The 23,204-nt window shown below is 47.5% G+C and overlaps 2 protein-coding genes across 7 annotated transcripts in view; both read right to left on the bottom strand.

The window, feature by feature from the left end:
- The window catches only part of LOC141270765 (oocyte zinc finger protein XlCOF8.4), a 34,742-nt gene extending 15,999 nt beyond the window's left edge, over nucleotides 1–18,743 (bottom strand). The window contains exons 1-4 of the mRNA XM_073680878.1: nucleotides 18,625–18,743; nucleotides 18,419–18,531; nucleotides 18,240–18,337; nucleotides 17,037–17,127 (exon numbers count right to left, since the gene is read on the bottom strand). Of these exons, the coding sequence (XP_073536979.1) occupies nucleotides 17,037–17,127; nucleotides 18,240–18,337; nucleotides 18,419–18,503 (274 nt within the window). The 5' untranslated portion in view covers nucleotides 18,504–18,531; nucleotides 18,625–18,743. The remainder of the gene's footprint in view (nucleotides 1–17,036; nucleotides 17,128–18,239; nucleotides 18,338–18,418; nucleotides 18,532–18,624) is intronic.
- LOC141270715 (uncharacterized) overlaps nucleotides 1–23,204 on the bottom strand; it is a 669,979-nt gene that overhangs the window by 497,626 nt on the left and 149,149 nt on the right. For all 6 annotated transcript variants that reach the window (XR_012321735.1, XR_012321736.1, XM_073680801.1 and 3 more), the window contains exon 5: nucleotides 18,934–19,083. Coding sequence is in view for 4 of the 6 variants with exons in the window: in XM_073680801.1 (XP_073536902.1) it covers nucleotides 18,934–19,083 (150 nt within the window). In the remaining 2 variants the exon portion in view is untranslated. The remainder of the gene's footprint in view (nucleotides 1–18,933; nucleotides 19,084–23,204) is intronic.

Below are 23,204 nucleotides of genomic sequence, written 5' to 3'. Positions count from 1 at the left end.
TAGTCTGGTGTAGGCCAGAGAGACAGAAGTGTCCTTTTGCTGTTCCACGGTAAAAAATCTCTATTATCCTGCTTTTTGCATTTTTTGCTGTAAAAAAAAAAAAAAAAAATAGTGTCTCCCTGATTTTTCAGGCACAAATATATCTGTTGAAAATAGTCTGGTGTAGGCCCGAGAAACACAAGTGTGGTTTTGCAGTTCCACGGTACAAACCTCTGTATTATCCACTTTTGGGCCATTTGTATCTAAAAAAAACAGTTTGAGTGTGTCGCTCACTGTTCAGCCGCAAATATATATATATTTTAAAAAGCCTGGTATACACCAGTAAATTATTACTGTGGTTTTGATGATACACGGTAAAACATCTCTGTTATCCTGTTTTTGGCATTTTTTGCTGTATAAAAATAATAATAGTGTCTCCCTGATTTTTCAGACACAAATATATCTGTTGAAAATAGTATGGTGTAAGCCCGAGAAATACAAGTGTGGTTTTCCAGTTCCACGGTACAAACCTCTGTATTATCCACTTTTGGGCCATTTGTATCTAAAAAAACAGTTTGAGTGTGTCGCTCACTGTTCAGCCGCAAATATATATATATTTTAAAAAGCCTGGTATACACCAGTAAATTATTACTGTGGTTTTGATGTTCCACGGTAAAACATCTCTATTATCCTGTTTTTGGCATTTTTTTGCTGTATAAAAATAATAATAGTGTCTCCCTGATTTTTCAGACACAAATATATCTGTTGAAAATAGTCTGGTGTAGGCCAGAGAGACAGAAGTGTGCTTTTGCTGTTCCACGGTAAAAAATCTCTATTATCCTGCTTTTTGCATTTTTTGCTGTAAAAAAAAAAAAATAGTGTCTCCCTGATTTTTCAGACACAAATATATCTGTTGAACATAGTCTGGTGTAGGCCCGAGAAATATAAGTGTGGTTATGCAGTTCCACGGTACAAACCTCTGTATTATCCACTTTTGGGCCATTTGTATCTAAAAAAAACAGTTTGAGTGTGTCGCTCACTGTTCAGCCGCAAATATATATATATTTTAAAAAGCCTGGTGTACACCAGTAAATTATTACTGTGGTTTTGATGTTCCACGGTAAAACATCTCTATTATCCTGTTTTTGGCATTTTTTGCTGTATAAAAATAATAATAGTGTCTCCCTGATTTTTCAGACACAAATATATCTGTTGAAAATAGTCTGGTGTAGGCCAGAGAGACAGAAGTGTGCTTTTGCTGTTCCACGGTAAAAAATCTCTATTATCCTGCTTTTTGCATTTTTTGCTGTAAAAAAAAAAAAAATAGTGTCTCCCTGATTTTTCAGACACAAATATATCTGTTGAAAATAGTCTGGTGTAAGCCCGAGAAATACAAGTGTGGTTTTGCAGTTCCACGGTACAAACCTCTGTATTATCCACTTTTGGGCCATTTGTATCTAAAAAAAACAGTTTGAGTGTGTCGCTCACTGTTCAGCCGCAAATATATATATATTTTAAAAAGCCTGGTATACACCAGTAAATTATTACTGTGGTTTTGATGTTCCACGGTAAAACATCTCTATTATCCTGTTTTTGGCATTTTTTGCTGTATAAAAATAATAATAGTGTCTCCCTGATTTTTCAGACACAAATATATCTGTTGAAAATAGTCTGGTGTAGGCCAGAGAGACAGAAGTGTGCTTTTGCTGTTCCACGGTAAAAAATCTCTGTTATCCTGCTTTTTGCATTTTTTGCTGTAAAAAAAAAATAAAAAAATAGTGTCTCCCTGATTTTTCATACACAAATATATCTGTTGAAAATAGTCTGGTGTAGGCCCGAGAAATACAAGTGTGGTTTTGCAGTTCCACGGTACAAACCTCTGTATTATCCACTTTTGGGCCATTTGTATCTAAAAAAAACAGTTTGAGTATGTCGCTCACTGTTCAGCCGCAAATATATATATATTTTAAAAAGCCTGGTATACACCAGTAAATTATTACTGTGGTTTTGATGTTACACGGTAAAACATCTCTATTATCCTGTTTTTGGCATTTTTTGCTGTATAAAAATAATAATAGTGTCTCCCTGATTTTTCAGACACAAATATATCTGTTGAAAATAGTCTGGTGTAGGCCAGAGAGACAGAAGTGTGCTTTTGCTGTTCCACGGTAAAAAATCTCTGTTATCCTGCTTTCTGCATTTTTTGCTGTAAAAAAAAAAAAAAAAATAGTGTCTCCCTGATTTTTCAGACACAAATATATCTGTTGAAAATAGTCTGGTGTAGGCCCGAGAAATACAAGTGTGGTTTTGCAGTTCCACGGTACAAACCTCTGTATTATCCACTTTTGGGCCATTTGTATCTAAAAAAAACAGTTTGAGTGTGTCGCTCACTGTTCAGCCACAAATATATATATATTTTAAAAAGCCTGGTATACACCAGTAAATTATTACTGTGGTTTTGATGTTCCACGGTAAAACATCTCTATTATCCTGTTTTTGGCATTTTTTGCTGTATAAAAATAATAATAGTGTCTCCCTGATTTTTCAGACACAAATATATCTGTTGAAAATAGTCTGGTGTAGGCCAGAGAGACAGAAGTGTGCTTTTGCTGTTCCACGGTAAAAAATCTCTATTATTCAGGTTTTGGTAGTTTTTTCCGTAAAGAAAAACAGTAGTGTCTCCTGACTGTTGTGACACAAAAATATATCTGTTGAAAATAGTCATGTGTAGGCCCGACATCCCAGTGTGGTTTCGCAGTTCCACGGGTCAAATAGCTGTACTATCCAGTTTTGGGCCTTTGGTATCTAAAAAAAAAAGCAGTTTGAGTGTGTCGCTCACTGTTCAGCCGCAAATATCTCTATTTAAAAAAGTGTGGTATACCCCAGTAAACAATAACTGTGGTTTTCCTCTTCCACGGTTCTAATCTACTCTTTGTTACCCTTTTTCCATTGATAGTGCAAGTGTAAGCTATTTTACTTCATTTACAATGGGCAAGGCGCGTGGCAAGGGACGTGGAAGTGGACGTTCTGGTGATGGTTAGTGCAGAGGATGGGGCCGTGGCCAAGGTGAAAATGTGCCACAACCAACAGCCACATCTTCTCGCTCCCACTTCTTGACCGAATTACTAGGGAAGCACAGAACAACACCAGTATTGAGAACTGATCAGTGTGAACAGGTTATTAATTGGATAGCAGACAATACTTCCAGTTACCTGGGCACCACCACCTCCGGTCTGTCTTCCACATGGTCAACTCTTAGTAGCCGTGAGTCTCGACCGCATACTCCTCCTCACCCTGATGCTCCTTCCTCCCACCATGCCGAGTGTCGTCAGACAGCAAGTGATCACACACTTGGACACTCTGAAGAGCTGTTCACTGGTCCATTTCCATATTTGGGCCCCTCGCCTGATACGCTTGAAGTGGTGGAAGAGGAGATCCCATGTTGAAATGCCCAAATATTTGAACAGCCACGGCCACAGGAAGTCGACGTTGGCAATCTGTCACAAGAGGTGGACGATGGCGAGACACAATTCGCAGGAAGTGAGGAGGAGGATCGTGGAGCGCAAGTGGAAGAGGAGGAGGTGGTGGATGATCTAGTAACTGACCCAACGTGGAAGGAGGACATGCAGAGTGAGGCCAGCAGCACACAGGGGGAGGGAGGCAGAGTACCCCAACAGGCAGGAAGAAGCAGTGTGGTGGCCGCAGACAGAAGGCAGGCAACCGTTCCCCGTAACACCAACACGAGGGACGTTGCCAGTACAAGCGGTAGGTCTTCCAGAGTCTGGAATTTTTTTAAAGACTCTGCTGATAACCCCAAAAAGGCCATATGTTCCACCTGCAATGCCAGCATCAGCAGGGGTGACAAAACTACCAGCCTGACCACCACCAGCATGATCAGGCACATGGCAGCAAAGCACCCGACTTTGTGGGCCGAAACCCAGGGTCCACGACCAGTGTCAGCGGGTGTCACCACTGCTTCTTCCACTGTTGTGCGTGCAATAGAACCCGCTGTTGTGTGTGCAAGGCAATCCCCTGTCCATACTGCATGTAAAGATGCCCCCTCCTCTCAGTCTTCACTTGTTATGGCAGTTTCTCAAGAAACAGCATCAACGTCCACGTCCACGTCCCACCGCAGCGTTCAATTGTCCATATCCCAGACCTTTGAACGAAAGCGGAAATTCGCAGCTAGCGCCCCACAGGCCACAGTCCTAAATTCGCACATTTCACGACTGCTTGCATTGGAAATGCTGCCTTTTAGGCTGGTGGAGACGGAATCCTTCTGCAATCTTATGGCGGTGGCGGTCCCTCGGTACTCGGTCCCCAGCCGACAGTATTTTGCCCGGTGTGCCATCTCCGCATTACACAAGCACGTGTCCCAAAGCATCTGCCGTGCCCTCAACAACGCAGTTACTGGGAGAGTCCACCTGACAACGGACACGTGGACAAGTGCTTGTGGCCAGGGACGGTACATCTCTCTGACGGCACACTAGGTAAACATAGTGGAAGCCGGGACCCAGTCGGACCTTGGGACGGAACACATCCTCCCCACACCGAGGATTGCGGGCCCTATGTCAGTCAGAGTTGCCCTCACAGTGTACAGCTCCTGCGCATCCTCCTCCTCCTCCTCCTCCCCATGTTCAGCCTCCATCTCAGATATCACCACATCAGTTACAAGCTGGAAGCATTGCAGTACTGCCTCCGCCAAGCGGCAACAGGCTGTGCTGAAACTCATAAGCTTAGGTGATAAACCTCACACTGCTTGTGAGTTGTGGACAGCTGTGAAAGAGCAGGCAGATCTGTGGCTGAGACCGCTGAACCTACATCCCGGCATGGTCGTGTGTGACAATGGCTGTAACCTGGTGGCGGCTCTGAGGCGAGGTGAGATCACACACGTACCATGCCTGGCTCATGTGCTTAACCTCGTGGTTCAGCGGCTTCTTAAATCGTACCCCGCGTTGCCAGATCTGCTCGTGAAAGTACGTCGCCTGTCAGCTCATTTTCGCAAGTCGGCTACAGCTTCCGCCGCCCTTGCTGTGTTGCAGCAGCGTTTGCAGCTTCCGGCACACCGACTGGTGTGTGATGTCCCCACACGTTGGAACTCTACCCTCCACATGTTGCAAAGGATTTGTGAGCAGAAGAGAGCAGTTGTGGAGTACCAGCTGCAACAAGGCCGTCGATATTCAGGTCAGACTCCACACATAAGACCTCAGGAGTGGACCTGGATGTCTGACATATGTACCATCCTGACAAACTTTGAGGAGGCCATCAAGATGGTGAGTGGCGATGACGCCATCATTAGTGTCAGCATCCCACTTGTCTGTCTTTTGCAACACTCTCTGCAGAGAATTAAAGAGGAGGCATTGCAGCCAGAGTATGATGAGATGGATCAAGAAGCCGTAGCGGGCGATTACACACAGCCCAGCCTCATCTCATCCCAACGTGCATTGGGGGACAATGAGGGAGAGGAGGAGGAGGAGGAAAAACAGGAGCTGCTATCATGCGTTGTAGACGGTAGTACCTGTACAAGTGTCATACAGTCGGTTCAGCGTGGGTGGCCTGAGGACAGGGGGGAGGAGGAGGAGGAGAGCATGGTCAGTCGTCATCTTGGTGAGGACACGGAAATCTTGCCCGTTACCAGTCTGGCACGCATGGCTGACTTTATGTTACGCTGCCTTAACCGTGACCCTCGCGTTGTCAAAATGTTGGGTGACAGTCATTACTGGTTGGTGACACTTGTAGACCCCCGCTACAAGGAGAACTTTCACTCTCTTATTCCTGAGGTGGAGAGGTCTACAAAAATGGGGCAATACCAGAAGGCCCTTGCTGCAGAACTCTTAAAAAAATTCCCATCTGAACACGCTAGCGGTAGAGGTCACAGTTCGTTGCCCAACCAAGGCGTACAGGCGAGAGAGATGCAACTCCAATCCAGCAGAGGCAGGGGAACACTGTCAACGTTCTGGGACAGTTTTCTGACACCCGCCCAGCGTACAGGCCCTGAGGCGCGGGGTACTCTCACAAGGAGTGGAAAGTTTCAAAAGATGGTGAGGGAGTACCTTGCCGATCGTACCAGCGTCCTCCGTGATTCCTCTGTGCCTTTTAATTATTGGGTATCCAAGCTGGACACTTGGAATGAACTCGCTCTGTACGCCTTGGAGGTCCTGGCCGGCCCTGCCGCTAGCGTGTTATCGGAGCGTGTTTTTAGTGCCGCTGGGGGAATTATAACTGATAAGCGCACTCGCCTGTCAACTGACAATGCTGACAAGCTGACCCTTATAAAAATGAACAAGGGCTGGATTGGGCCAGACTTCTCATCACCACCAAATGACAGCAGAGTAACATAAAGTCAAATCCACTGTGTTATTTCGGGAGGTGTATTCACATGCACCGCTTCACACCCACACATGGGTATACGCTTCCTCGTTTCGGCTGTTTAATCTTCTTCTCCTTATCCTCAGCCTCCACCACCACTATACCACCAGGGTGCCAGCACTGCAAGTTCCTCCGTCCTAATTTTTGGCAGCTTTTGCTGGGAAAGCATAAGCAAATACTATGGGAGACCCACTCCCCAATAATGGGACTTATGTTTGTAATATGCTGTACTGCATGGCTCTTGTAAGGGGCATTGCAAGTTGCTCCGTCCTAATTCTTGGCAGCTTTTGCTGGGAAAGCATAAGCAAATACCATGGGAGACCCACTCCCCAATAATGGGACTTATGTTTGTAATATGCTGTACTGCATGGCTCTTGTAAGGGGCATTGCAAGTTGCTCCGTCCTAATTTTTGGCAGCTTTTGCTTGCAAGGCATAAGCAAATACTATGGGACACCCACTCCCCAATAATGGGACTTATGTTTGTAATATGCTGTACTGCATGTGACGCGCCCCCTGGGCCGTGTGTACACGTGTGTGGGATACCCGGTGCCGGGTCTCTGGGGTCTGTAGTCTCCGTGGCGGTGACCCGGTCCCGTGGCTCAGGCTGGTCAAACCAGTGGCAATCTTTCTTAGGTTTTGAGGTTAATTGTCCGACTGCGCCACCCGTGGATTGCGGTCAGGGAGTACCACCGCTGCAAGGCAGACCGCTGAGGCTGGTGTTGTGTGCGCAGCATAAAATGAGATAACTCCCCTCGGGAGGAGTATAGCCTCAGGGCAGTGAGTGTGGATGATGGGAGTGATGGTGCACGAGCGCAGCAGGAATGACTCAGAGTCTTTGCAGTGCAGTTCAGGGTCTTTACTGATGATTATAAGGTAGACCCTCCCGGGAGTACTGGTTAGCATAAGAGGCCTGGTCAGTCTGTGAGGAAGCAGGAGTTCCCCTGGCCAGGTGGAGTTGTAGGCCTCCCCGTCTGTCTGCACTCTTCCTGGCTACCTTGCTGTAAGTGGGTAGAAGTAGCCCACGTCCCTGAGTGTACCGTGTAGTGCTCACCCGTATGGCTGGTGACATGGGGCCTTCTGTTAGCCTCCGCTCCACGACGGCGGTGCTGGTCCCTTGCTTGTGACTGAGCCTCCGGGCTTCTATGGCCAGAGGACCTGAAATCCCCTGCCGGCTGGTTTCTGCTGCTGGATATATAAGTCCTCACAGCTTCGGACTCTTGTGTCCGGTTCCTATTGTCTTCTGCCAGGGCGAGCTCTGCTCAGCTTCCAGCCCCTCGTCTTTAGCTCCTAGCTCCTACAGAGCTCCTTGCTGTTACTTTCCCTTGCTCTCACTCTGACTCTGACTGTTCTCTGTTCTCTGACTCACTCAACCCCACCCCAGATCCAGTTTATAAGGGCAGAATTCTCACCTCCCAGGACTGGGGCAGGAGGATGTTGCATGTTTAAGGGATCCTGACCAGGAAACCTCCCACTTGCTCTCTGACGTAATCTCTATTACTGTGGTGACCAGACCCCTGGGGTGCCACACATGGCTCTTGTAAGGGGCATTGCAGTACCTCATAATTTTTGGAAAGCATTCCATTCACTGCTTAGGCCAACAGTGCACAGGAGACCCAGTTGCTATAAATGGAAAAAAAGGTTTAGTTAATGCCCTCTGACCTCCATGTCATTTCCAAGGGGCATTGGAGTGCCTCGAAATTTTTGATAGGCATTGCACTCACTGTATGCCCTATAACTGTGTAGCCGAACCGCTCCTTTTGTTACAGAAACATATCCTACAAGACATATCTGGTTGACTGGCCTGATATTGATGTGAATGGTCCCTGTTCCTCCTGCTCTTTCTCCTTTGCCACTACCTCATCCATCATTTATCACCTGAAGCTTTGTTTTAACGGGAGTCATAGAACTTGGATAGTAGCAGGAAAACATCCAGCAATCCTCGGAGGAGGTAGGATATGCGCCAAAACGCTGACCTCCTCAGGCCTAGCCGCTACTACATACATGCGCTTGCATTACAACAAAACAAAGCAGATGCTAACTTCTATCATCCTCATCATGCTCCTCACCTTGGCACTCTCAACTCCCCTGATGGAGAAGCCAGGGCCCACCGGAGGAGTCTGATAGTCCGGTGGGCTCGGCCAATGCTGCCCTAAAGCAGGCCAGGCTAAGGAAAGTGTGGGAAAGGTTACCGGTACAAATAGGGGTGGCTGGGGACCGAGTATGGACACCCGGCCACTCCCTGGATGCTGGGGAGCAAGAAGGACACCCGGCCACCAGGCGGCTGGGAACTGAGTATGGATACCAGGCCGCCGACACAGCCATGGCGTGGTGGCCAGATTCCACCTCCACATGCCTAAAAGGCCCAATTTAAAGTGCAAGCAAGCAAGCAGTATGGTATTGCAGCCTGGGGGTGGGGGGTGGCAGGCTGCATACTTGCGCTTGCATTGCAAGGAATGGGAGAGGTACAATAGAACACTGCCCTGGGACAAGGACTTGAATGGGGATAGTTGCAAGTCTGCAACGACAGGTGCAAGGTGGGAGGCATCTTCGCATGTACCATGAACAGGGGTTTGGCATGCACACACTACAGCGGAATAGGCTCTCCTTCCCACTAAATGCACTGGGGAGGGCACAGGTAATGTTTTGGTATACGCGCTTAATCTTATGTATAAGGCACACCAGGACAAATAGGGGCGGCTGGGGACTGAGTATGGATATGACGCACCCCCTGGGACATATTCCTTTCTTTCAGGGGAATACCCGGAGCCGGATCAGATGGGGGTTGTAGTCTTCCGAGTGGCTGTGACCCGGTCCGTGCCCAGGGTGTCAAACTCAGTTGTATGTGGCAGTCCTACAGATGTTACTAAGTTCTTAATGTCGACTACGCCACCCGTTGTTTTGCGGTCACTGTGGCCGCCGCTGCAGCAGGGTCCGCTGAGGCTCGTGGTGTTGGTGCAGCTTGATAGGATAACCCCCAACGGGAGGGGTATAGCCTCAGGGGGATCAGGTGCAGAGGATGGGGGTTGTGGTGATGCAGTGTAGACGGCAATCAGAGACAGAGTCGGGTTATGCAGTTTAGGATGTTTACTCACTGCTGATGTTCCGGTCACTCCAGCTTCGAGTGACCTCCCGAGCCGTGCTGCGTCCACCAGGTTCTGGATCCAGCCAACCCCCAAATAAGTCCGGAGCGTGACCCTGAGCTCTCCTTCTGTCCTTTCCTCTGGCCGTCCCCACTAGAGATCCACCCAGGTCCAGCTCCCTCGGGCCTTCTGTTGGGAGACCCTTGGCCTTGGGTTCCCTGACCCTCCACGTGGTATGCCTTCGGGGTGGATGTGGTGGGTGGCCGTGGCAGACGCTGCCCACGGCCTCCGGTCTCTGGCTGGGGTGTGTTTTTGCCCCCACCAGCTTGGGTTCCGGTACCCTGTGCCGACTCTTCACCCGGGGATTTAATTTGGGGTCTTAGAGTCCTTTCTTCTGTTTCCCCCTCTGGGTCTCTCTTTCTCCTCTCTCACTCTGGGTCTCTCTTCTCCTCCGCTCGCTGACTTTCTCTCTGCAACTGACCCTGTTCTTAGTTGGTGCCCACCTTATATACACCCTCTATGTGTGAGCTCAGGTGACCAGCACCCAATGAGCTCCTATCTTTACCCAGGCTGCTCCCCCTATCTGCCCCTACACTACTTGGGATGTACCACCCCCCTCCCACTCCAGCCAGGAACAGACTCGGTCGTACCTGCACATTTCTAAGTGGGAGTACCGTCGGCCTGTTCCTCGGAAATGGGATGTGTGTAGTGCATGCAGCCTACCGAGCTCAGTTCCACACTCCTTCCTTACCCGGGAGTGGAATATCACACCTCTGGGTTGAGGTGCAATACCCCTGTAGCAGCCGAATCCTCAGGGTGCTACAGATACCTCGCTGCCGAAGCAGCCATGAGGTAGTGGCCAGCTTCGGCCTCCTCTAAACTAAAAGGCCCCATTTCAAGTGCAAGCTAGCAGTATGAATTGCAGTCTGGGGGTGGGTGGGTGGCAGGCTGCACACTTACACTTGCATTAAAAGAAAACATAGCAGATGCTAACTTCTGTCATCATCATCATGCTCCTCACCTTGGCACTCTCAACTCCACCGATGGAGAAGTCAGGGCCCACCGGAGGAGTCTGGTTCTCTGGTGGGCTCGTCCAATGCTGCCTAAAGCAGGCCGGGCTAAGAAAAGTGTGTGGGGGGATGTTCCAAGGAGAAATGGGGGCGGCTGGGGACCGTTTATGGACACCCGACTGCCCCCAGGCGGCTGGGGACCGTGTGGACACTCGGCCGCGGGGCGGCTGGGGACTGAGTATGGATTCCAGGCCGCCAACACAGCCATGACGTGGTGGCCAGATTCCGCCTCCGCATGCCTAAAAGGCCCAATTTCAAGTTCAAGCAAGCAAGCAGTATGGTATTGCAGCCTGGGGGTGGGTGGGTGGCAGGCTGCATACTTGCGCTTGTATTGCAAGGAATGGGGGAGGTACAATTGAACACTGCCCTAGGACTAGAACTTGCATGGGGATAGTTGCAAGTCTGCATCTTCTGATGCGGCAAGGATCACTTATGATGGGCACACTTTTAGACAGTGACCTGGGAGTCAGAGATGCTTCCAGGGGTCTTCCCCATGCTGTTCCCTTGTCTTTTCAGCACTTTATGCATGTGTCACACAGCACATGGCCAGATAAGGTTGTAAAATGTTAAAATTACATTTTCCGGTGAATGCATTTGTCATAGTTGAAAGCAATACAAAGTGCAAAAACGCATAAAAAATGCTACATGTGAACATAGCCGAAGGTGTGGAGGAGTATTTTTGTTTTTGGTCATTTATTTTAACTTATACACAAGTCTTTTCCCTGGAAAGGATGTTCCTTAACATATTTCACAGGAAAAAAGTTTCACTTTCGTTTTATTGTGAGCCTGTAAAAGTGGTTTAATACCTCTGACCACGTTGTTGACAGCAGTGACCTGGGGGTCAGAAATGCTTCCTGGGGCGATCCCCATGCTGTCCCCATGTCATTTGAGCACTGTCACTATCGTTTTGGGCACTTGTTAGGCTTTTAAAAGACTGCCGGGGCTGCCACCGCAAAAATGCTTGAGTCTCCCATAGACTAACATTGGGCTTGTTGCTCGGGTCGAGCACCCGAGTATCACGGCGAGCTCGGCCCGAGCTTCGAGCACCCGAGCATTTTAGTGCTCGCTCAACACTAGTCCTTACTAATGTTCACTATTATATTATAGTCATCTTCTCCGTTCATGTTTCCCCGTGATTGTCATGAATCGGCTTCAGTTACATGTTCAGAGCAGACTCATAAAAGGGATCTGTAATCAGTTTTATTATTTTATTTTGATTCCATCTCATACATTCTCTGACAAGTACAAGCTCTATAGCACAGAGCAAATCACATTGGAGCAGATTGGTCATGTACACAAGTCATGGCTTTGGAGAAAAAAGTAAAGTTTTTTACATCTTTTTATTAATGTAACTAAACCGTGGATACAAGAAAGGAGAACAAGTCCTTCATATTCTTATATATGTCATGCAAGCCAAGAGAAACATAGGCTGAATATGGGATCACTGGGGGATCTGATAAAGTATTTGCAGCAGTGTCCTCTGCAAACATAGTTGTCCATCCCTGGTTATTTTGTAGATTACTTAGCCTTATACTGGTGCTTGAAAATTTGGGAATCCTTCAAAATTTTTCAGATTTCTGCACAAATTGAACCTAAAACTGCATCAGATTTTCACATTAAAAGTAGATAAAGAGAGACGTCTATTTGTACTATCTTGCGGGTCAGTTACGTAACATTATGAGGTCAGTCCTCCCCTAGGCCCATGGCTGATTATTTTCTAACTACCAGGGTGGCTGTTTACTTCGTTTTCTGGAGAGACCACCTTATACTTATAATAATGTCCTGATAGTGTCACCTAAGTACCCTATGTAATTTACATGTACTATTACTATGTATTTGCTTACTGCACAGTATTTGCTCAGTTTGCTTTTATCCTAGGAAATAGAAACTACCGCACTCCTGGAGTGGTGGTGGTGCCCAGGTAGGGTTACAAGCCCGTAGAAATTCCAATAAATAACCTGGCACTCGATTGACTCGTAAATGCTTTTTATGGATTTTTAATGACAAAGTAGCACAACAAGCAGACGTTTCAGTCATATAAGACGTTCATCGGTGTACTATATAGATGACAAAAGTAACGACAATGAGTATCACATGAATCATTGCATGTATGGGATACAATGTTAATAAAATGTAATCAACATAGACCAAATCGTCATGGATAATAAATATATGAAAATAGATACCTAAAGAGTGTATTGGGTATTATAAGAAATTTGTAATAGGTTAGAGTAGAGCCGGGCCGCGCTAGAAGAGTCTACCTTGTCCTGGTGGTGGCTTAAAAAAAAACAAAAGCTGATGGCTATGTATGTGATATGGTGTTTGATGGGAACTGTGAATGTGTGATTGGTGAGGACGTGGTGCAGAAAGTAGAGTTTTTCCAAGAGTGGGCAGTGGGACTGTGGAAGGTTTGAGGGTTGGAGGCGGAGCTGGGGTGGAGTCTCAAGAGGGCCTGAAAATTTTGCCAGTATGGGGCCCCAAAATTCCTGGTGGCAGCCCTGACTGCGGGAGCAGACTACTACTACTCTCATAATTGTCCCTGCTGATGAGGGCAGCATTCAGCACCCGGCACTTAGGAACAGTACACCGATTCCCAAGCGTCGGAACTTTTCACACGGATGGCGTCCGTATGGGGTACGTGTTCACACCCATTGACCGGACCCATTGACTTGAATGAATTCATGTGATCCGTGCTGCTGGCCAAAAACGGACATGTGTACATGTGGATCACACGGTCCATGGAAACACACTGACTCATGTGCACAGACCCATTCTTTTGAATGGGTCAGTGCGTATCAATGCCTCCGGTATGTGTGGAAACTGTCACCACACGTACCGGACACACAGACATGTGAAAGAGGCCTTACAGTGTTTTGAGAATCCATGGGGTTAGTGAATTGATGTTCTTATATCATCCTCTTATTTCAAAGAGGGGACACTATTGAAGCAACTATCTATAGTTTATAATGTATTTGCAATATGCAGTTATACCATTAGGGTGCAGCAGAGTGCACTCCTTTCATGGCCGAGTTTCACGTCCATCTCAACAATGCGTCACCATGATGTCGAGGTCCCAGCGCCCTGCCCTCATGCGTCATGTAGGGGTGTGGGAATGTGACAGCAGATACAGAGACGGAGGCCATATTTATATTTATGTCCATCGTTCCATACGAGTATATTATGCAAAAGAGTATTATGAAATCATATACATGAGAATTATGCCTCATTGTTTTCATTGTTCAGTATCAACTATTTATGGCCATGCCACATGATGATGATATTGAGGCGTTCTTGACGTTTTTTTAAAGAGTGAGGGAAGTGGAGAAATTGCCTGGGGAGCTCTGTGCGGAGGTTCTGGCGCTATATCCAACAGGGGAACCGCAGAAGGCCTATTATGACCTGGCCTTGCAGGATGCTAAAGAGTACGCCAAGTTGAAAATAGAGATCGTCGCACTTAGGAGTGAGTGACTGCCAGGGTGCAAAGGGAGCACAACTGGGCCTATCACAATGACAAATCTCCCCAGTCCCAAATGGTCAACCTTCTACACCTGGTTCAAAAGTGATTGCAAGCGGAATCTTTCTCCCCAGTGAAGATAGTGGAGATGGTCGTCAAGGACAGGTTCATACACTCCCTAGCAAAGTCTGTGCAGTCCTTGGTTGCCCAGGAAGATCCCTGGAAAGCCAATGACCTGGTCGGCCATGTGGAAAGGTACCAGGTGGGCGAGAGTTTGAGCTGTTGTATGACTGATACCCCTGAAAACTCCTGAATACAGCAAAGGAGAGATAGGAAGCAGAGGTTACACTCTACAGGAGCATAATTGAGTATGTAGACAACCAAATGCAAGAGCGGATTGCGCGACCCACATATAGCGCTCGCCGGGAGCAAATTTCAAATACATGTGCGGCGCCAGCAGTGACTGACTGCGGCACCGTCCATGACTGAATGCGAGGATCACAGCCGTATGAGTAAAACGAGCAGGTATGATATAACTTCTTAAATGGTTATAAAATCAGTCTACTTGCACCAAGGTTAATGCAAAATGCTTGTTAGTGATGCACATTGCATCACTAACAACGCTATGGGGCCAGTTTACATAGTACTCAGGACGTGACAGGTTCCCTTTAACTATAAAGTCCATTAAACAGGAAGAAGGACGCTCTGTCTACCTGATTAAGCCATGGCGAGCTAGAGAGCCTGTGGAAGCTCAGTGTTTGGTGTCTGAGTAGAAGGTTGATGTGGAAGATGTCACAGGAGCAGATATGATGTCACAAACCAAAGAGCAGCAGTGCCAAGAATACCTTCTTCAGAACGGAGACCTATTTTCAGAGTTGCCGGGTTGTACTCATATCATAGAACATGAAGTCTTCATGAAGCCTCATGTCTGGGTGAATTTAAAGTCATATCAGATTCCCGAACCTTGCCGAGAGGTAATCTCTAAGGAGGTGAAGTCGACGGTAAATCTAGGAGTCACTGAAGAATCCAAGAGTGTCTGGTCTAGTCCCTTAGTCTTGGTGCCGAAACCAGATGGAGAATGCAATGACTGGAAGTTGATTGAAGTTTCTAAATTTGACTCATATCCAATGCTCTGTGTCAGCGAACTTATTGAAAGACTAGAGTCAGCCTGATACATTACTATTCTGGACCTCACAAAAGGGTATTGGCAGATTCCCTTGTCCAAAGATAAGACTGCCATTTCAATGCCAGCTGGGTGCTTCCAGTATGGCAGGTTGCCATTTGGGTTTCAAGGAGTTCCAGCCACCTTCCAGAGATCTATGGACAGAATCCTTGCTCCCTACAAGACGTACGCTGCAGCTTACCTGGATATTGTGATCTTCAGCCAGGATTGGGGAAGCCATCTAGGCAAAGTTCAGGTGATATTTGGTTTCTCCATCAAACTGGAGAAATGTGCCATGGGATTGGAAGAAGTCCAGTACTTGGGATCTGTCGTAGGGAGGAGCGAGATCAAATCCCAAGTGAATTAGGTTCAATTGATCTAGAATTGGCCACAACCTCTCTATAAGAAGCAGGTCAGAGCGTTTCTGGGATTCGTGGGCTACTACCGTCGCTTCATCGCTAATTTCGCCATGATAGCGGCACCTCTGACACACCTCCATAAGGGTACAAAGTCTGCTATGGCCAAGTGGTCTCCAGAAGCGGAGACAGAATTCCAAGAACTGAAGTTAGCCCTGTGATTGTTAGTTGGTCCGGATTTCTCCAAGGAATTTGTGGTCCAGACAGACGCATCAGAAGTCAGATTAGATGCAGTCATGTGTCAGGAAGTGAACGATCAAGAACACCCGAAAATGTACCTGAGTCGGAAATAGTCTTCCTGCAAGTAGAACAACTTTTAGAGTAGAGAAGGAGTGTTTAGCCATCAAGTGGGTGTTGGACACTTTAAGATACTTCCTATTAGGCAGGAGGTTCAGGTTAGTATGAGATGGATGCAAGAGAAGAAGGTGAACAATGCCCAAGTGACCAGGTGGTTCTTAAGTCTTCAGGATTTTAGCTTCAATGAATAGCATAGGCCTGGAAAACAACATGACAATCCTGAAGCTCTGTCGAGCGTCAACTGTATGATGGCAGAAGGTGTCCAAAGCCGAGGGGCCTTGGCAGAGGGAGGTTATGTAAGAGATAGAAAAAAAAGCGTGAAACACTGAAAAATTGCAAACGTTTTGCAGTATTTTTTGGCATTTTCACGCATGTCTCAGTCAGGTCTGCCAATGTGGGTGGCGTATGAACGGGGCTTGCCGGTGCCCGCCAAATTCATAGCTAGTGGCATAACTTTAGCCCATCAGAAATATTGCTCCAATCTGTCCTTGGTTATCATTTCTGCCGAGGCGAACAGAGGCGTGCACCATTGAGAAGAAGCAGTGTGTGCATGTTTGCATGAATTCAGTATTACTCACCTTAACCCCCCACCTTCATTAAAGATTGGTGTGCACGGTGCAAATCTTAATGAGATTGTCCAAGACTTTTTTTTTCTTTTACTATGGGTCTAAAAACTAAAACAGGCAGGTATTTGCTAACAGAGGCTATCACATTCCTGCTGGCTCAGAGTGGTCACTGACCGCTCCTGCCGGTGATTCAGTTGCTCCACGTCAGCAGAGCAGCTCTTCTTCTTTCGGGCAGCTTTGCGTACAAGACATAACTTCTGATATCATGGTGATTGACAGCCAGCTTTCCACAGTTAAACTACCAATCAGCAGGACATCGGCAGTCACGACAAGTCAACAGAGCAGAGTGGAGGAGAAGCTGAATCACCAGTAAGAGCGGCCTTTGACAGCTCTGTGTCAGTAGAGATTGGCAGCAGTCACAAAAGGTAGGAAGGAAGAGATTACCTGGGTGATAGTTCTTAGCCCATTGTAAATATAAAAAAAAGAATAGTCCGGGGTAACCTCATCATTAATCAGCCCCTACATCCACATCAAAAGTTTCATGTGAACACAATTGAAAAAAACCCAAACATCTAAAGTTACTCTGCAAGTCAGTGACTGATTAGAATCTGTGACTTCTAGGCATTAATGGTCACTACTCACCTGTGCAGTTATCTGTAGGAATCTCCTCTTTACACCGCTCATCACTCCTCACATATGTCTCCGTATTATTAATATGGGTCACATCTTCACCCTGAAAGAAATATTGTAGAGGGTAAGCGCTGGAGCTGGGCAGGGGAGAGTTACAGAGGGTCAGACCTGCAGCTGGGCAAGGGAGAGTTACAGAGGGTCAGCACTGCAGCTGGGCAGGGGAGAGGTACAGAGGGTCAGCCCTGCAGCCGGGCAGGGGAGAGTTACAGAGGGTCAGCCCTGCAGCTGGGCAGGGGAGAGTTACAGAGGGTCAGCCCTGCAGCTGGGCAGGGGAGAGTTCCAGAGGGTCAGCCCCGCAGCTGGGCAGGGGAGAGTTCCAGAGGGTCAGCCCCACAGCTGGGCAGGGGAGAGTTACAGAGGGTCAGCCCTGCAGCTGGGCAGGGGAGAGTTACAGAGGGTCAGCCCAGCAGCCGGGCAGGGGAGAGTTACAGAGGGTCAGCTCTGCAGCTGGGCAGGGGAGAGTTACAGGGGGTCAGAACTGCAGCTGGGAGAGGGAGAGTTACAGAGAGTCAGCCCTGCAGCTGGGCAGGGGAGAGTTACAGAGGGTCAGCCCTGCAGCTGGGCAGGGAAGAGTAAAGAGGGTCAGCCGTGCAGCCGGGCAGGAGAGTCACAGAGGGTCAGCCCTGCAGCCGGGCAGGAGAGAGTCACAGAGGATCAGCCCTGCAGCCGGGCAGGAGAGAGTCACAGAGGATCAGCCCTGCAGCCGGCCAGGAGAGAGTCACAGAGGGTCAGCCCTGCAGCCGGGCAGGAGAGAGTCACAGTCTTTAATGCAGGTTATGAGTTGATTAGGAGCATCTAACTGGTCTGTAGGAGCCAGAACTCATAATGGTTTGCAGGGGATCAAATACTTATTTCTCACTGCAAAATGCAAAAAATGTATCTAATTTATACAATGTGATTTTTTGGGGGATATTCTATCTCTCAATGTTAACATTAACCTACCCTTAAAATTATAGACTATTCATGTCTTTGTAAGTGGGCAAACTTACAAAAACAGCAAGGGATCAAATAATTATTTCTCCCGCTGTACATGTTGTCATGCTCAGGTTGGGAGAAGGGCCACACAGTCCGAGCATTGTGCTGCAATCCCGATCAGAGTTATACGGCCATCTGCACATTATAGGGAAGATCTCATGACACCTTCTCTCCATCTACCTGATGATCCTGAGGAACATCGAAATCTTCTTGTTTACAGTCCTGTGGAAGAAGAAGACGGGGAGATCTCTCTGGTGTTGTCCTCTTACTGGATAGAACTGAAGGAAACATACAGGGACTGAATTCATTCTTTACATACAGACAAATATAGGTCGTGTGTATTTAGTCCTGTCTATTACCTGGTGATGCGAGGGGCTGGGGAACCTCCATCATGACGTCCTTGTACAGATCTTTGTGTCCTTCTAAATACTCCCACTCCTCCATGGAGAAATAGATGGTGACATCCTGACACCTTATAGAAACCGGACACATAAAATGATACCGTCATCCCCCCATCCCTTCATAGCATTACTGTATAATGTCCCAGCATTCCCAGCAGTGTCACCTCTCCAGTCAGCAGCTCAATCATCTTGTAAGTGAGTTCTAGGATCTTTTGGTCATTGATGTCCTCATGTATCAGGGGGTGAGGTTGAGGCCCTGTGATTGGGCTCAGGGGTCTTCCCCATCCCTCAGACACAGGGTCCTGACAGGGCTCACTAGAGGCCTTCTTCACTACTGTGTAATCCTGGTTATGGAGAGACACATTAATAAATCTCACTACAGACATTTCCAGAGTCCTCACCTCTCCAGTTCTGTCCATCTGTTATTCCCATAGATAAGAATGATGTAATGTAACGTCATCAGAATCTCTCACCTCTCCAGTAAGCCGGAAGAGGATCTCTAGGGTGAGGTGTAATATCCTCTCTGCCATCTTGTCCCTGTCCCTATCCATCCTTGATGGGTCAATCAGGAAAATTCTCTTATATAGAAGATCTCCACTGAGAGGATCCGATATTGTAGGGACCTGAATGGGGAGAAGATGACGATGTAACATCATAAAGATCCCATGTAAGAAAACTCCGGAGCTGATACCGGCTTCACATGATCACTACATCCAGTCATGGCCCCGTCCTGCCCCCGGTATAACACACAATCACATTATAGTCACATACAGAGATTAAATCAGCATAAATCAGAAAACCAAATAGGGGACGTGTGTCAGGGCAGAAATAATGATTCCAATTACTAAACAAAATTATAAACTTTATTAGATTCAATTCATTAACCCCTTCACCACCCCCAAGCATGTTTTCACCTTCATGACCGGGCCAATTTTTTCATTTCTGACCACTGTCACTTTGAGTAAGAACTCTGGAACACTTCAACAAATCCCAGTAATTCTGAGAATGTTTTCTCGTGACATATTGTACTGCATGATGGTGGTAAAATTTGTTCAATATGACTTGTATTTATTTGTGAAAATATCGGAAATCTGGCAAAAATTTCACAATTTTCAAACTTTTAATTGTATGTCCTTAAACCAGAGAGATTTACCAACATCATAATAATTTTTGAAACAAAAATTTGACCAGCGATTTCTCATTTTTCCAACAACATTTACAAAACTTTTTTTTTTTTTTTTTAAGGGACCACATCACTTCTGAAGTGCCTTTGGATGGTTCTATATAACAGAAAATACCCACAAGTGACACCATTCTAAAGACTGCACCCCTCAAGGTGCTCAAAACCATATTCAGAAAGTTTATTAATCTTTCAGGTGCTTCTCATGAACTGAAGCAATGTGGAAGGAAAAAAATGAACATTTAACAAAAATTTTACTTTAGACCCAATTTGTTTTATTTTCACAAGGTCACAAGGGTATGTGGGGGAAATCTACTGTTTGGGCGCACGGCAGGACTCGGGATGGAAGAGGCACAGTTTGAATTTTTAAATGGAAAAAAATCAAGAGCGGATGCCAAGTCATGTTTGGAGAGCCCATGAAGTGCTTAAACAGTGGAAACCCCCTACATGTGACCCTATTTTAGAAACTAGATCCCACAAGTAATTTATCTAGGATGTCCGGTCAGCATCTTAAATCCCCAGGTACATAACAGAAAATGATAACGTTGAGCCATGAAAAAAAAAAAATCACATTTTTTTCCACAAAAAAGTTTTATTAGGCTGCGTGCCCACGATGCGTTTTTCATGCGTTTCCGCTGCGGAATTTCCCCAGCGGAAACGCATCAAAAACGCTTGGTAATCCACACCCCATGGTCCCCAATGGCATTCCGCAATGTCAATGCACATGCTGCGGATTTTTCCGCAGCGTTTCTGCAGCGCTCATAAATCCGCAGCATGTTCATTAATTTTGCGGAAGCGCAGCGGAATTGCCACCATTGACTTGCATTGAGACGCATATAATCCATGTCTGTACATTTGTACACGCGGATTATATGCGTTTCAATGTGCGGATGGTACCCAGTTCTGGAAGAGAGGAGACTCTCATCCAGACCTGGGTACCATTGTACCTGTAAAAAAAAGAATAAAATAATGAATAAAGTTTATATTCACCTGTCCGGCGGCTTCTCTCTGCTTGCCGGCAGCGCTTATCTTCCAGGACCTGAGATGACGTCGTGGTCATGTGACCGCAGGCTGTCTTGCGAGAGCCTGGCAACCAGGAAGAAGCCAGGACGAGCGGGACAGCACACGCGGCGGCATCAGAGGTAAATATAGCTTTATTTTTTTATTTTTACAGTCACACTATATAAATCCATGCTGTTTGCATGGATTTATACAGTGTGACCTAGTTGTCAAGCACTTTCCAAGTGATGCTATTGCCTGGAAAGTGCTTGTCGGTCCGCATGCGGAAACACATGCGTTAACGCATGTGGATACGCATGTGAATCCACATGTATTCCGCATGTATTCTGCAGGAAAAACGCATGCACAATCTGCATGCGTTTTTTCTGCCAGGGAGATGCAGAAATGCTGCAGAAATTTTCTGCTTCATTTCTGCATCGTGGGCACATAGTCTTAGCCCCAATTTTTTTATTTTCACAAAGGTAACAGGAGAAAGTTATTATTTATTGTGCAATTTTCGTGGTGGAAAACTTTTGTTTGGGTGCACTGCAGGGCTCAGAAAGGAAGGAGTGACGGTTTGGAGCGCAGACTTCATTTCGCATTTGGAGAGCCCCTGATGTGCCTAAACAGTGGAAATCCCCCCCCACAAGAGACCCCATTTTGGAAACTACACCCCTCAAGGAACTTATCTAGAGGCACAGTTTTATAGTAATGATTGTAATGCTTTTGGTTTTACTGCTGTATGAATTTATAATGTGGTGGTATGTGTAAATTGTGTGGAGTACATCAGATTATAAAAGGGTGTTGTGTCACACGCCACCCCACCCCCACACACACATGCCACCTCCCCACACACACACACACGCCACCTCCCCCCCCACACACACACATGCCACCCCCCACACACGCCACCCCCCCCACACAAGCCACCCCACACACACACACGCCACCCCCCCACACACACGCCACCCCCACACACACATGCCACCCCACACACACAAACGCCACCCCCCCACACACACGCCACCCCCACACACACACGCCACCCCTCCACACACACCTGCCACCCCCTACACACGCATGCCACCCCCCACACACATATGCCACCCCCCCACACACACATATGCCACCCCCCCCACACACATGCCACCACCCCACACACATGCCACCACCCCACACACACGCCACCCCACACACACACGCCACCCCCACACACAAGCCACCCCCTACCCACACACACATGCCACCCCCCACACACACACGCCACCCCCACACGCACGCATATCCGTCCCCTCACGCACACACACACACACACCATGCATGCATGCCTCCCACCCCCACACAACCCTCCAGAGTTAAAGGGGTATTCCCATCTCCTATACCAATATGTAGTAGGTGTAATAATAATATTAGCAAAGACCTGCAATTAGAAATGTAGTGTAGTTCTTCTGATTTGCTATGTCTCTTACCTCATATGCAGGCAATACAGGACTTTAGGCATTCATGGTTAGGACAACTAGAAGCTAGCTGTCACTTTATCAGTGGACATAACCATGGATACCTAAGGTCCTGCAATGCCCTGTACATGAGGAAAGAGATATAGTGAATCAAAAATACTATACTACATTTCTAATTGGAGGTATTTGCTAATATTATTATTATACCTACTACATATTGGGATAGGATCTTGGAGATAGGAATACCCCTTTAACCCCCCAAATCAGCCCCCTCATCCCAAAAAAACAAGAAGAGGAGACATCAGTCCAACAATTAATAAAACTCCTATTTTTCAGCTTAGGACACTGACCTCCTCCTGCAGCTTCACCTGCAGCTGTGTGTCTACATGAGACTATGGTAGCGTCTAGATTGGAGTTGATTTCTGGAGGGGGAGGAGTGATTTCATTATATCATGACATCACCGGAAGGGGCGGGGCCTTATTAGTCCAGTGGACACTATTCCACTGTGCAGCTGCAGCAGTGTGCACATTGTGCCGGGAAAGGAGGACAGCTGAGGCGCTCGTGTTCAGCGTTGTGCTGTGAGGACTGAGGTGGGGAGAATTGACCATGGGGTATGTAGAGGGGCATCCAGGGGGCTGTGTGGGTGGTCTGAGGAGGCATGGGGTATGTAGAGGGGCATCCAGGGGGCTGTGTGGGTGGTCTGAGGAGACATGGGGTATGTAGAAGGGCATCCGGGGGGCTGCATGGCTGGTGTGAGGGGACATGGGGTATGTAGAGGGGCGCCCGGGGGGCTGCATGGCTGGTGTGGGGGGGCATGGGGTATGTAGAGGGGCGTCCGGGGGGCTGTTGTGAGGGAGCATGGGGTATGTAGAGGGGTGTTCGGGGGGCTGGTGTGAGGGGACATGGGGTATGTAGAGGGGCATCTGCGGGGCTGGTGTGAGGGGGCATGGGGTATGTAGAGGGGCGTCCGGGGGGCTGTCGTGAGGGAGCATGGGGTATGTAGAGGGGTGTCCGGGGGGCTGGTGTGAGGGGGCATGGGGTATGTAGAGGGGCAATTGCGGGGCTGGTGTGAGGGGGTATGGGGTATGTAGAGGGGCGTCCAGGGGG

Source organism: Phyllobates terribilis, unplaced genomic scaffold (assembly GCF_046119375.1).
Source record: "Phyllobates terribilis strain yellow unplaced genomic scaffold, ASM4611937v1 Scaffold_5__5_contigs__length_657084704, whole genome shotgun sequence".
Lineage (NCBI taxonomy): Eukaryota > Metazoa > Chordata > Amphibia > Anura > Dendrobatidae > Phyllobates > Phyllobates terribilis.
Note: the sequence above shows the minus strand (reverse complement) of the source record. Positions and strands in the feature narration are given on the sequence as shown.